This window comes from Panthera uncia, chromosome E1, assembly GCF_023721935.1.
Source record: "Panthera uncia isolate 11264 chromosome E1, Puncia_PCG_1.0, whole genome shotgun sequence".
NCBI classification, from domain to species: domain Eukaryota; kingdom Metazoa; phylum Chordata; class Mammalia; order Carnivora; family Felidae; genus Panthera; species Panthera uncia.
Genome location: NC_064814.1, coordinates 20,379,424 through 20,392,903, shown reverse-complemented (window position 1 = coordinate 20,392,903; position 13,480 = coordinate 20,379,424). Strand labels below are relative to the sequence as shown.

General features: G+C 46.3%; 1 protein-coding gene across 3 annotated transcripts in view; it reads left to right on the top strand.

Annotated features, from left to right (window-relative positions):
* Positions 1 to 13,254, top strand: part of LOC125926702 (ABC-type organic anion transporter ABCA8-like) — a 71,982-nt gene extending 58,728 nt beyond the window's left edge. For all 3 annotated transcript variants that reach the window (XM_049636411.1, XM_049636412.1, XM_049636413.1), the window contains 11 exons: positions 1,641 to 1,761; positions 2,406 to 2,523; positions 3,206 to 3,297; positions 6,336 to 6,496; positions 7,699 to 7,774; positions 7,849 to 7,943; positions 8,598 to 8,717; positions 8,917 to 9,057; positions 10,792 to 10,871; positions 12,646 to 12,701; positions 12,833 to 13,254. In XM_049636411.1, coding sequence (XP_049492368.1) covers positions 1,641 to 1,761; positions 2,406 to 2,523; positions 3,206 to 3,297; positions 6,336 to 6,496; positions 7,699 to 7,774; positions 7,849 to 7,943; positions 8,598 to 8,717; positions 8,917 to 9,057; positions 10,792 to 10,871; positions 12,646 to 12,701; positions 12,833 to 12,931 — 1,159 coding nt within the window. In that variant the 3' untranslated portion in view covers positions 12,932 to 13,254. The remainder of the gene's footprint in view (positions 1 to 1,640; positions 1,762 to 2,405; positions 2,524 to 3,205; positions 3,298 to 6,335; positions 6,497 to 7,698; positions 7,775 to 7,848; positions 7,944 to 8,597; positions 8,718 to 8,916; positions 9,058 to 10,791; positions 10,872 to 12,645; positions 12,702 to 12,832) is intronic.
* The last annotated feature ends 226 nt before the right edge of the window (positions 13,255 to 13,480 follow it).

Sequence of the window (13,480 nt, the reverse complement as noted above, 5' to 3'; positions counted from 1 at the left end):
AATCAAATTGGATTCTTTCATTTCAGTTATCAGTGGTTAATTTTTTTCATGCATAAAGTAACGATTTAGCAAAGAACTGCCAAGTCCTGGAACAGGCTGGGGTCGCAGCTATATGCCAAGACAAAATATAGAGATCGGAGTACCTAAATCAGAGGATTATAAGTAGAGGAGGAAAAGAGATCTGAAACACTCACTGTTAAGGGCTCTGTCTGACATGATGTGAAGTGAGAGGGTGGGAAAAGTTATCTGCTGCTAGTTCAGGTTTTTTTGTTTGCTTTTTAATGTTTATTTCTTTATTTTGAGAGAGAGAGACAGAGAGACAGAGACAACGAGCAGGGGAGAGGCAGAGGGTGAGAGGGAGAGAGAACCCCGAGTAGGATCTGCACTGTCAGCACAGAGCTTGATGCAGGATTCAAACTCATGAACCAGCGAGATCATGACCTGAACTGAAATCAGAAGCCAGGTGCTTAACCACCCGAGCCACCCAGGCTCGGGTGGCTGGTTCAGTTTAAACAACAATCAGTTTAAATAGATTGGTAGTTGAAGGAATGCTACCAGTCTAGGGAGGAAGATTAGAATGATGAATAAGCCAAAGACCGCAATAATTATGCTCCTTTCCTGTGGTGCCGAGAAGCCCAGCTGGTCGATCGCAGACTGGTCCGATCATAATGGGACTTAGAAGCTGAGATTGTCTTTTTGTGGCATACAAGGACACGTCCATAAGCATCTTATTCCCTGTCTTCCATGCCACATTGGTTTCATCTTTAACTATGACAGACAGTTGAGTGGGTGACTCACAAGGTAAAAGATGACCTTTAGGAAATCTAAGGTCGAGGCGCCTGGGTGGCCCTGTCAGTTAAGCATCCCACTTTGCTTTGGCTCAGGTCACGATCTCATGGCTCATGAGTTCGAGCCCCGAGTCGGGCTCTGCACAGATAACATGGAGCCTGCTTGGGATTCTGTCTCTCCCTCTCTCTCTGCCCCTCCCCCGCTCATGCTCTCTCTCAAAATAAATAATAAATAAACATACTTAAAAAAAAAAAAGAAATCTAAGATCGGTATGTGGGATTAGGGCAGAGGTAAGAGAGACTAAAATGACATAACTAGCTAGCTAGCTGGCTAGCTATGAAGGACCAGACTTAAAATAGAGGAGAAAGTGAATCTGGCACATATTCCCAAGAAATGGCCAGGCTCAGTAGGAGACCAAGCATCTAACTTGTATTTTCTGAGACCATCCTGACTCCAAATATGTCAACTCATTCTCCTCATGGAAATGCAATAATGCCAACATGGAGGTAGTGGTAAAGATAGGGTTTCTAGAAAAATTGCATCACTAAACTAGGATACTAAAGTCCTATGTTAGACAATAGATACTAAGTTGCCCAGCGATAATGAAAAAATAACGTCCCATAGGTAAGTAGAGCGAAAGATACGTGAGAAGCAATGGTCACTAAATATAGCAGTACCATGGACAGGAATAAGGTGAGGAAGGGCGGAGGAGTCATGGTACTAAAAGGAGAGTGGGACAATTTATTAAGTACCCAGCCTACTACTCAAAGCATCAGGTTTAAAGAATGCAGTATTCTGAATACAAGAATGAAGCTGCCAATCAGTGATTAATGGGTGGCTTTCGACTCTAGAATTTCTCCAAGAAGCAACAACGCATATCAAAATCCAGAAGATCCAGAAGGGGAGGATGAAGATGTCCAAATGGAAAGAGTGAGAACAGCAGATGCCTTGAATTCCACGAACTTTGATGAGGTAAAACATACGTGGTAATGATTCCATCGAAACCACAAACGTTTGTCGGTCAAAGTGGTCAGGCTACGAGTCTAATGCTCACAGAATTTTGAGTTTCTCTAATACATACAGGCAAAGACCACAACTCCAGTTTAGGAAGTGGTCATGTGATTACATCTAAAGAAGCAGATTAAGAGTCATGTCACCTCAGTTTGTCATTCACGGTTTAAAGAACCAGTAGAGAACAATGAAAATTGCAAAAGCCAAGAAAGACCTAGTGAACTTTAGAACCGGAATAAAGCGATAGGGTGGCATTGCTTCTTGGAGAAAGTGCACGGTGCGGACTTCAAGGCAAAGTCTGGTCCACAGCTTGTTGTTTTGGATGTTTAAGGACGACTCGGTACTTCTCCAAGTTTCTTTGCTCCTGTTCTGCAAAAAATAACGTGCTGCTGAGTAACTGCCTTTGTCAGGGGTTAACGTGACCGAAAATAAAGACTAGGATTGGAGAATGGCCAGTAAACATGTCACCTAGGAGAAGGTCTTCTGTGATGCGTGGCTTGTGCCAACCAACCCAGTGGGAAGACACCAACCCAGTGGGAAGACAGAGTTTCTTCAAAGTTAACGGAGAGAATTAAGGTCTGATGTGATTTATTTGTTATTTACAGAGACCGGTCATTATTGCCAGCTGTCTACGCAAGGAGTATGCAGAGAAGAGGAAGCACTGCTTTTCCAAGAGGAAGAAGAAAATCGTCACGAGAAATGTCTCTTTCTGTGTTAGAAAAGGTTTGCCCCCAATGGCTCATCCCCTGTTGGCTTGGGGCCCTCATTAGCTTTATGGTTCCTGATGAGAATCTGATGCATCATCTCTTGGTTTCACACACAGACTCATCAGCAGGTGACTGTGACAGCTCCTTTGACCTGTTCCATTTCTAAGTGAAATTAATTAACTCACCCCACGGATGGGGCACAGTCACATCTACATGGAAACCATGAGCAGTCTATTAAAATGAACCACTGGAGCTGTGACATTTCTACGTAACGAACATGATTGATTTCCTAGTGTTCTTCTTCACAAGAGAACTAACTGGGGTTGTACCCATCCAGTCAGAAGATTTGACCAGCAGCTGTCAGATGACCTCATTTTGTGTCATTGTCATGGAGTGCTTAGGGTCGCAGGAGACAAGAGTATGATACACTGGTTTCCAAGAGTGGCTTTACCCCTTCCTATCAGTGTGACCGTGGGCAGCTAACCTAATCTCTGAGAGCCGGCCCCAGATACGTAAGAAGGGATTATGGTAACTTCTCAGGGTTGACAAGTACATGAGATACTGTGTATAAAGCACATAGCACGATACTTGTCACATAGCAAGACTTCAGACTCTGTTACATTTTTTTTTTAATTTTTTTGTTTATTTATTTATTTTGAGAGAGAAAGTCAATATTAAGTGTAACCATTTTTTTTCAGGTGAGGTTTTAGGATTATTAGGACACAATGGAGCTGGTAAAAGTACATCCATTAAGGTGATAACTGGAGACACAAAACCAACTGCTGGACAGGTAAGTGAATTAGGCTAATAATTTACATTAATTTTAATACATATTATAGTTATAATTATGATATATTTTAATGTATCATATTTTAATATAATTATAATATATGGTTATATACCACATATAATTATAATGTATTATGTTTTATATAATTATAATATGTTATAATATAATTATGCTAATAAATTTATAAGATGTTGGGGCACGTGGGTGGCTCGATTAAGTATCCAACTTTGGCTCGGGTCACGATCTCGTGAGTTCGAGCCCCGCATCACGCTCCGTGCTGACAGCTCAGAGCCTAGAGCCTGCTGTAGATTCTGTGTCTCCCTCTCTATCTGCCCTCCCCCTGCTTGCCTTCTGTCTCTCTCTCCCAAAAATAAATAAACATTAATTTTTTTTAATTTATAAGATGTTAAAACTTTGTAAACAGCAAATATCATTTAATCATTAGATGATTGAAGTAAACTAGCAGAATAATACATTCACAAATTAACGTGTTCATACACAGAAAAATTAATCGCTGCCAGGGAGCAATTACTTATGCCTTCAGAGACATTTAGAGGGAATGTTCAGTATCCGATCAGAAATCAATATCAGAATCCGTACAAGTCTTATTTACAATATCATAAAACACACGCATTTGCACTTTGTTTTTCTTGACAAACTATTTGCTTCCATTTACTAACAGCGAGTGCAGTGTAACGCATTACTTTTTTGTTTTAGAGTTTTAAAATTTTTATGTATTTATTTTTCATGTTTTATTTATTTTTGAGAGAGCACGAGCAGGGGAGGGGCAGAGAGAGGGGGACAGAGGATCCCAAGAGGGCTCTGCGCTGACAGCAGTGAGCCCGATGTGGGGCTTGAACCCACAAACCGCGAGATCATGACCTTAGCCCAAGTCAGATGCCCAACCGGCTGAGCCATCCGAGGTGCCTCTGTTTTAGACTTTTTTAAATTGAAATATAGTAGACATACAGGATTTGCACATTCAATGAACAATTGTTTTCCCTGCATGTAATGCTTTAACCTCAAATTAAAATGTTGAAAAAAAAAACAACTTTATTAAGTAATTATATTCATTGTCCTGCACAACGTGCTTGGACACTGGAACGTGTATTTTTGCACAGATCCACTATTTCTTGGGAGTATTTGTAAGGAATGGCTCAAAGTTGAGGGATATGAAGTCAACTTGAATTGTACATGCAATTGAACCGTATAAAGTGGTCTGAAAAAACAAAGGGGCTCAGATTTATCAAAGAGAGAGACAACATGACGTATAGAGAAAACATTTCCCCCCAAACTCCTTGGCAGAAAAAAAGAAAACTTTAAGAGCTCGCTCCTTTGGAAAGTATGTCCAGGGTTGTAGAGAACAGAATATAACGCAGAGGTCTAGGGGATTGCACCGTGGGAAAGGGGTTGGTGGTCAGCCTGGATGGAAAAGACCTCCTGTAAAGTGATTGACAACCCACTAAAGACAGAAGAGAAAACATATCCACAATCCCTCCGAAGCCGAGCTGAGAGCAGGTGTCTGTGAAGGGGGCCACTCAGGGAGGTTGGTGGCTTGGTCAACTCTAACTGGACTCCTTCAGTTGAGACCACGCTTCAATTCAGTCACCACCTGGACCCTAAATCATTATTTTATTTCTCATCACACATGAGTACAAAAGGAGGAAGCAACTGTTCATAGATACATGGCGATGAAATATTTTCAAAGGTAGGTACGTTCTGGGGCACCTGGCTGGCTCAGTCGGTAGAGCGTGCAACTCCTGATCTCAGGTTGTGAGTTCGAGCCCCACGTTGGGTGTAGAGATTACTTAAAAAGGATAGGGGCGCCTGGGTGGCTCAGTCGGTTAAGCATCCAACTCTTGATTTCAGCTCGGGTCATGATCTCGCGGTTCATGGGTTTGAGCCCCGCATCAGGCTCTGTGCTGACGGTGCGGAGCCTGCCTGGGATTCTTTCTCCCTCTCTCTCTGCCCCTTCCCTGCTCTCGCTCTCCCGCATTCTCCAAATAAATAAATAAACTTTAAAAAGTATAATAAAATAAAAATCCTGAGAATAAAACATACTAAGCATTTTTTTTTAAAGTAAGATCTGAGTTACAAAGTCAGCTATTTGGGTGTCATGAAATTAGCTGTCATCAGATCAGCCAGTGTGATCTTTATAAACAATGTCATTGTCCTACTTAAATATTTTCAACAACCTCTTACTGCACTAAGGCTGAAGGACCCCCCCACCCCCACCCCAGACCCCCCACCTGCTGGCAGCTGCAGGGACCGATCATCATGTTCCTTCTCCATTCGCCTTTCTTTCCTTTCTCACTCGGCCCCAGGCCCCCAGCTTTGTCTAGGGTCGAAGAACATATCAAGCTTCATTATGGCGCAGGGCTTTGCTCTGGCTCTTTCCTCTGCTCCAGATTCCTTTCCTCTGGGCTTTTCCATGGCAGGTGCCCTCTTGCTCTCCCCCCCACAATGGCCCCTCAGCAAACAGGCTTTCTCTGATGACCCTACCTACTCATCTCCGCTGGTATTCCCCAACCCAGCTTCCGGACTGCTCCCACTACGGTACCTTTCGAGCTGCCTGTATTCCATCCATTCATTCTTCTAGTTCTTTATTGCCCGATTCACTTGGTAGCAGGAAAACCCCCAAAATAAGAGGGGTGCTGGCTGTTACATGGGTGGCTCTCAAAAAACATTGGATCACGGATCCAATAGTGAGTAATTAAATTACTCACCAATTCATATACTTTCTTCCTGACTGCGACGAGGAAATTGTATATCAACTGTTGGCCACGATGGCAAGACGGTCCCGTTGGTGAGATTTTTGATTTTTCGGCTTCGGTTAGGTGGGGCACTCACTTGTTTTCATGGGCTTGCTCTCTGACGACCTTTCTCCAATGCAGATTGAGGACAGATTGGTCAACCCGATTAGGACTTAGAGAGTCTCTAGTTTTTCTAGGTTTGTAAGGAGAAAGATGCCATTGAAATATGCAGGGGAAGCAAACAAACCCAGAGGGCAGGCTCTGAGTGTGAACTTTCCTCTGCAGGTGCTACTAAAAGGGAGCCGTGAAGAGGACTCCCTGGGTTTCCTAGGGTACTGTCCTCAGGAGAACGTGCTGTGGCCCAACCTCACCACGAAGGAGCACTTGGAGGTGTTCGCTGCCGTGAAAGGGCTCAGGAAAGCCGATGCGGCAGTCACCATCACAAGGTAGGCGGGAGCCACAGGTGTTCTATGCCTGAGGGTGCGGGACAGTTGGGAGTGACGAGCTTCACTGTCATTCTGGACAGAAGACTCCTCTCTCGAGAGGAAGAGAGAGAGAGGGAGAGCGAGAGGGAGAGCGAGCGATCAACCCCTGACCCAGACCACACTGGGTAGATTCCCCACTAGAAACCCGTTTCCTGTATTTCAAAGTGTTCATTTTCCTCTCATACTGAATATGAAAATTAAAAAGTAACCATCAGTGAAAGTTACCAAAAATACTAAAATTAAGCATAGGGCACCTGCCTCAGTTAAGCGCCCAACTTCGGCTCAGATCATGATCTCACAGTTCGTGAGTTCGAGCCCTGTATCAGACTCTGCTGACAGCACGGATCCTGCTTAGGCTTCTCTCTCTCTCTCTCTCTCTCTCTCTCTCTCTCTCTCTCTCAAAAATAAATAAACATTTTTTGGGGGCGCCTGGGTGGCTCAGTTGGTTGAGCGTCTGACTTCAGCTCAGGTAATGATCTCCCAGCTCGTGGGTTCGAGCCCCACATCAGGCTCTGTGCTGACAGCTCAGAGCCGGGACCCTGCTTCAGATTCTGTGCCTCCCTCTCTCTCTGCCCCAACCCACTTGCATTCTGTCTCTGTCTCTCTCAAAAGTAGATAAACATTAAAAAAAAATTTTTTTAATAAATATTTTTTAAAAGCAAAATATAAGTACAATTCAGTATAAAGTATTTATTTTGGCACAACTATTTAGAAATCATGAAATGTGCTTCTATTCTTTTAAAAGAGAAAACTATCTCTCTGAGGGGATCAGACCAACCAGTTTAAAATTGCCTGGCATGTAGGGCCGCCTGAGTGGCTCAGTCGGTTGGGCATCTGACTTCAGCTCAGGTCATGATCTCGCGGTCTGTGAGTTCGAGCCCCATGTCGGGCTCTGTGCTGATGGCTCAGAGCCTGGAGCCTGCTTCGGATTCTGTGTCTCCCTCTCTCTCTCTGCCTCTCCCCCTGCTCACACTCTGGGCCTCTCTCTCTCTCTCTCAAAAATAAATAAAAATACTTTTTAAAAATTTAAAAAAAAAGAAAAGATCACCTGGCGTCTATTTTCAGAACCACATTTCTGAGCTCCGCTCTGCATCCTTGGGCTGCGGGTCTGCCCTCCTTCCAACTTCCTCACTGTGATGCCCCATCGTGTTTCCCTCCTTCAGGCTGGTGGATGCACTCAAGCTTCAGGACCAGCTGAAGCTGCCCGTGAGGACCTTATCCGAGGGAATAAAGAGGAAGGTAAGAGGGGGGGCTCAGCGTTCCTCTGCACACTCCACATGTCGGCCCCAGACACGCTGTTCCTCTCGTTCCAGCTGTGCTTTGCGCTGAGCATCCTGGGAAACCCATCGGTGGTGCTTCTGGACGAGCCGTCCACGGGGATGGACCCCGAGGGGCAGCAGCACATGTGGTGAGGGGGCACGACCCCGTCGGGGCCAGCTCCACTGCCCCGTAGGAAATCTGTGAATTGCTTTCCTGCTGTAAGAATGGCCCCTTAAACTGTCTCTTAAAGGAGACACCTCTCAGGATCGTTAGGGCCACCGATATTTGGCAAACCAAAAAGGAAACCTCTCCCCGATGATAGTCCATCACTGAAGAAAGAGTAGGCATCGTTGATCGCCGCGGTGATAACCACGCCAGGCTGGTGTTTTAGAGCGAGGGCCCAGTATTAGGTTGTCGAGGTGGGATCGGGTCCTCCGCGTCACCTTGTATATTTCTTAGGAATGCATTTTCTCCTACGAGGCTGTGACACCTCTGTTGCTGGATTCTCCCTGCTCCTTCGCGCAGCCTTTTCGTAACCAGTCTCCTGCTCAGCATTTCTCTTTCAGTGCCACCTCGTGATCGACACGGTATTCTGTGCCCGCTCCTCTTCCAACGCCTGGCTCCCCCCCTCCCCCTCCTCCCACCTGCCTCCCTCCCCCCACCCCCCCATACGGGTCCCTCCCTTGCTTAAGCTCTTTTTGCAAATGACTCAACCTTCGTGCCAGTTACAAATTCTTCTCTCTGCCCACTTACGATTAACGAGAAGCCTTTCGCAATTGCACATGGTCCTTTGACGATTCAGGCAGGCAATCCGGGCCACCTTTAAGAACACGGAGAGAGGCGCCCTCCTGACGACCCACTACATGGCAGAGGCGGAGGCCGTGTGTGACCGCGTGGCCATCATGGTGTCCGGAAGGCTGAGGTGGGTGCCCGTCCACCCCCGCGCTGGGCGCCCAGGTGCACAGCCGGAGGAGTCTGTGGACAGAGGGAGGTCTCCGCGCGGCTGTAGCTACTGCATCTGGGTCCACCAGTGAGGTCCTTTAGACACCAAGGGTCTCAAGCGTGGTGTTTCCTGTCCCGTTCCCCTGTCTCTTACGACCACATCCTCCTCCCACCTCCAGGTGTATCGGTTCCATCCAACACCTGAAGAGCAAATTTGGCAAGAATTACCTGCTGGAGATGAAAGTGAAGGCCCTCGAGCAAAGGGAAAGCCTCCACCGCGAAATCCTGAGGGTTTTCCCCCAGGCTGCTCGGCAGGAAAGGTAAAGCTGGGTGCTTGCTGGTTTTGATCTGATACCAAGCTTTTCCTTGCCGGTTTCATTGATGCATGGCCCTCGGAGTCCACGGTGAGCCCCAAAGGAAACCTCAAAGAAGTTATTTGCTGGACACCCAAGAACCTAAATTGGAGAAGAGAAGAGCTGGTGTAAAATCAGAGGGACTAAGTGCTAAGTGCCCGGTACTGTCCTCATCTTGCATTATTCTACTTCATCCTCCCCGAGACTTGCCAAGGAAGACACCGTTTTTCCATTTTTCCTGGGATGGTTTCAAAAGAGCATTGTGAGAGTCTGGCCACTACAAGGACCTTAATGAGTGGAATTGATTGTTACCTTTAAGAATAGGAAACTGAGGGGCGCCTGGGTGGCTCAGGGTTAAGCATCCGACTTCAACTCGGCTCGTGATCTCACCGTCCATGGGTTCGAGCCCCATGTCGGGTTTTGCGCTGACAGCTCGGAGCCTGGAGCCTGCTTCGGATTCTGTGTCTCCCTCTGTCTCTGCCCCTCCCCTGCTTTCTCTCTCTCTCTCTCTCTCTCTGTCTCTCTGTCTTTCAAAAATAAATGCACATTAAAAAAAAAAGAATAAGAAACTGATAAGGGAGGTCTCATGACAGCTAACAGGTGGCACAAGAATATAAACCTAATTATTTCACTTCAAATCTATTTTATAAACAGTCTAGTAATGGCACAGTTCTCAGGAGCATAATACAGTAAAAATCAAGAGATTAATTTTAGGGGCATTTTTATCAGCTAGACTTGATGACAGAAGACAGATGATTTAGGAGTTGGGGGAGAAAACAGGAAAGGGTGATAAGTCACAACAATACGGTGGGAAAATACTATTTCTACAGTGGAGTATAAGTATCACAGCAATGCCGTACCTTGTGTGCAGCCCACGACTGAATAGAAATAGGTCATGAGGTCACAAGGAATGAGAATAGATGAGAACGATTGCCCCATAAAGCGAGCTAATAGCATCCTTTTTAAAATGTTTAAATGTTTATTTATTTTGAGAGAGAGAGAGACAGAGGGAGACACAGAATCCGAAGCAGGCTCCAGGCTCCGAGCTGTCAGCACAGAACCCCACGCAGGGCTCGAACTCACGAACCATGAGATCATGCCCTGAGCCGAGGTCGGACGCTCAACCGACTGAGCCACCCAGGTGCCCCGCGCAAATAGTATCTTAACAAAATGAAATCTAAATCCTCCTGATTTTCAAATGGTAAAAAGACAAGTGTTCATCTGAGAAACAAATTATTTTTAAAAAATGCGATTCAATTCAATTTCAGTTATATTTTCAGTTTTATATTCAGGATTCAATTATATTATCCCAAATTAGGAGAGCATAGGGCAAGGTCAGAGAGAGATGAGTTCTCTGGAGAAAAGACCCAGAGTCCCCACGTGAATTGGGTGACGTCAAGCAACTACCAGGGGTCAGTCCCTGGCTGGAAGGTGATGTTTGAGGAGCCAGTGTTCAGCTGAAAAGATAAGGTGACAGGTGACTCTGGCACATGTCCACGTTTTACCTGCACTGCACCTCTTATCTCAGAAGCCAAGGGCACGATCCCCTCCTGCCTCCCAGTTGTCCTTGTGGACGGCCTCAGCCTGGGCATTTCGCTGGCCCAAACTGACTCTTAGGAGGACAGCGACCGGAGAGAGGGTCGCAGCCAGCTGGCACCTGCACAGGTGGTACCGGCCTCAGCCCCGCCCCTCTCCCCCCAGGTTCTCTTCGGTGATGGTCTATAAAGTGCCAGTGGAAGATGTTCGACCTTTAGCACGAGCTTTCTTCATGTTAGAGAAGGGTAAGAGCGACACACTTTGAAATAAGATCCCCCGGAAAGCAGGTAATTCCAGATCCTAGATGAATCCGTCGGCACAAGAACGGAATGTGACCTAAGGTGTTCGTTTTCAGAGTTCAAATCTCCAGTTGAATTTTATGGGCACGGGATCAAAGAGGTGGACAGATTCTGTGTGTGTTGGGTGTTGGAGGAGGGGCAGGGGGTTAATGGGAGTGATTTTACCTTTGGTGGGGTTTTCCTGTGTGTGTGTCTACACACACACACACACACACACACACAGGAACAACCTAAGTCAAAATTCAGTTGTGTATGCATTCAAGGAGGATGCTTTCTTTGGGAACATTGACGCATGCATATTTACAATTCAATTTTTATATGGACTTGCATCTTATTTTATTGCCTTAGGCTGGGTACTAAGAAACTGGCCCCTGTCTGGTCATTAGAACAATCTTCCCTTGTCTGTTGCACTTCAAAAGTGACCACGCTGCGTCTGTGCTCACTGCCCCATGTTTTTCTTGCCATCAGAGCTCATTAGCTCTGCTTCTCTGAACTGTGCTAGCCGCAACTCCCTCCCTATGCGCTTTCCATTGTCACGGCTCAGTGATCTTTTTGCTGGCTTGCCACCTTCCCTAGGGAAGACATTTAAGGCTCCTGGTTCGAGAAGACTTTTTTTACTCCTGCCGATAACATTCATGGTCACGGCAGTGCCCCCTTCCATTCTCCGAGCTGAGGACCCCAACTCTCTGGACCATGTGTTTGTGCAGTCCCTTCCGGACCGACACTGTGGCCAGTACTGGCCTGGAGGTTCTGCTGGCGACCTATTTCCAGTCTACTGCCCTCCCATCGGGGCTGGGACTAGTCCCATTTTGGTTAAGGACAAGGGTTTTCAACTCAATTAGGAGCAAGCTGTCACTGGAGAGAGAGGCCCACAAAAGATATCTGCTCCCCAGAAACCCTCAAACATCTTTCCATATCATCTTCTGATGCTTCCCTTTGCCAAATGTGTCTTCCTTCCACTTCTTCCTGTGCTGAGTGTGCAAAAGCCTTGGATCACACACAGAGAAGGAGGCCTTTGCAGCACCGTTTCCTCCATTAAACAGACATCGCGAACACTGTGCTAAATGAGCATTGCGTGAGCACTTCTCCCCAGACCCAAGTGAATGCATTGGTGTGTTTCATTTTTAATTTTTTTTTTTAATGTTTATTTTTGAGAGAGAGAGAGTGCAAGCAGGGGAGGAGCGGAGAGAGAGAGGGAGACACAGAATCCGAAGCAGGCTCCAGGCTCCGAGCTGTGGGCACAGAGCCCGACGCGGGGCTCGAACCCACGAGCCACCAGATCGTGACCTGAGCTGAAGTCGGACGCTCAGCCGACTGAGCCACCCAGGCGCCCCAGCATTGGCATATTTTTAACTGAATGCAATCCTTAAACTAGGAACATTGTCACTGAAACTTTTTTATTCAACAAGTTTTTAAAAGTTGTTTGTACTGGATGCTGAACTGTCCGGATATAAAAATATATGAACTCCTGGGGCGCCTTGGGTCGCTCAGTCGGTTAAGTGATCAACTTCAGCTCAGGTCATGATCTCGCAGCTCGTGAGTACGAGCCCCGCGTCGGGCTCTGTGCGGACGGCTCGGAGCCTGGAGCCTGCTTTGGATTCTGTGGCTCCCTCTCTCTCTCTGCCCCTCCCCTGCTCACACTCTCTCTGTTTCTCTCCAAAATAAGTAAACATTAAAATATGTATCTATGAACTCCTCATGTGCACCCATCCTTCTGCAGTTAAACAGAGCTTCGACCTGGAGGAGTACAGCCTCTCGCAGTCCACCCTGGAGCAGGTGGGTCCGTTTTAGGGACTTTGTTGCATCCGTGGGACAGAAGTGTACAAGCTGTGCCCGTGCTTTGCACTCGCTTGGAGCTGCGGGAGGCAGCGTGGCCTCCCCGTCTCTTCATTTCTTGCCCCTCTCAGGTGTTCCTGGAGCTCTCCAAGGAGCAGGAGCTGGATGACTTTGACGAAGAACTTGACCCCTCAGTTAGATGGAAGCTCCTCCCCCAGGAGGACCCTTGACGTGCCAAAACCTCTATTTCCTTTCAAGCCTGCGGTTGTTTTTTTTGAGGCATTTATTTTTATAGCTTCAATGTCAGATTTCTAGAAACTATATTGTAAACACAACATGATTCTTCCTGTGGTGGAGAGAAGGAGCAAGCACTGGGCAATTGCAGTGACCGCGTGGACAGAGGCACATGGCTGAGCCCGCCTCCTGGTCACAGCCTCTGTGTCTCTGCAGGTGGCCCTGATTCCCTATTTCTGCATAATACTGAATAAGCAAACTCACTCTTACGAGACTGTTTCATTTTCTGAGTACAATAAACACATTGGGTTCAATTGTTTGTTTGTTTGTTTATCAAAACCTTAAAATACTCTCTCACGTAGACTTTGTGAAGCTGATATTTTAATAAGAATTTAAGTGACCATGTCAAAGGTGTCATACTTTTCGAAATAGATTTTTTTTTTGTATATTCTTGTGGCTAAAAATATGATGGCATCATTCGTTCTAATATCTGATACCAGTATATTTGAAAACACATCCACTGGTAATGCTATGAGTAGCATACA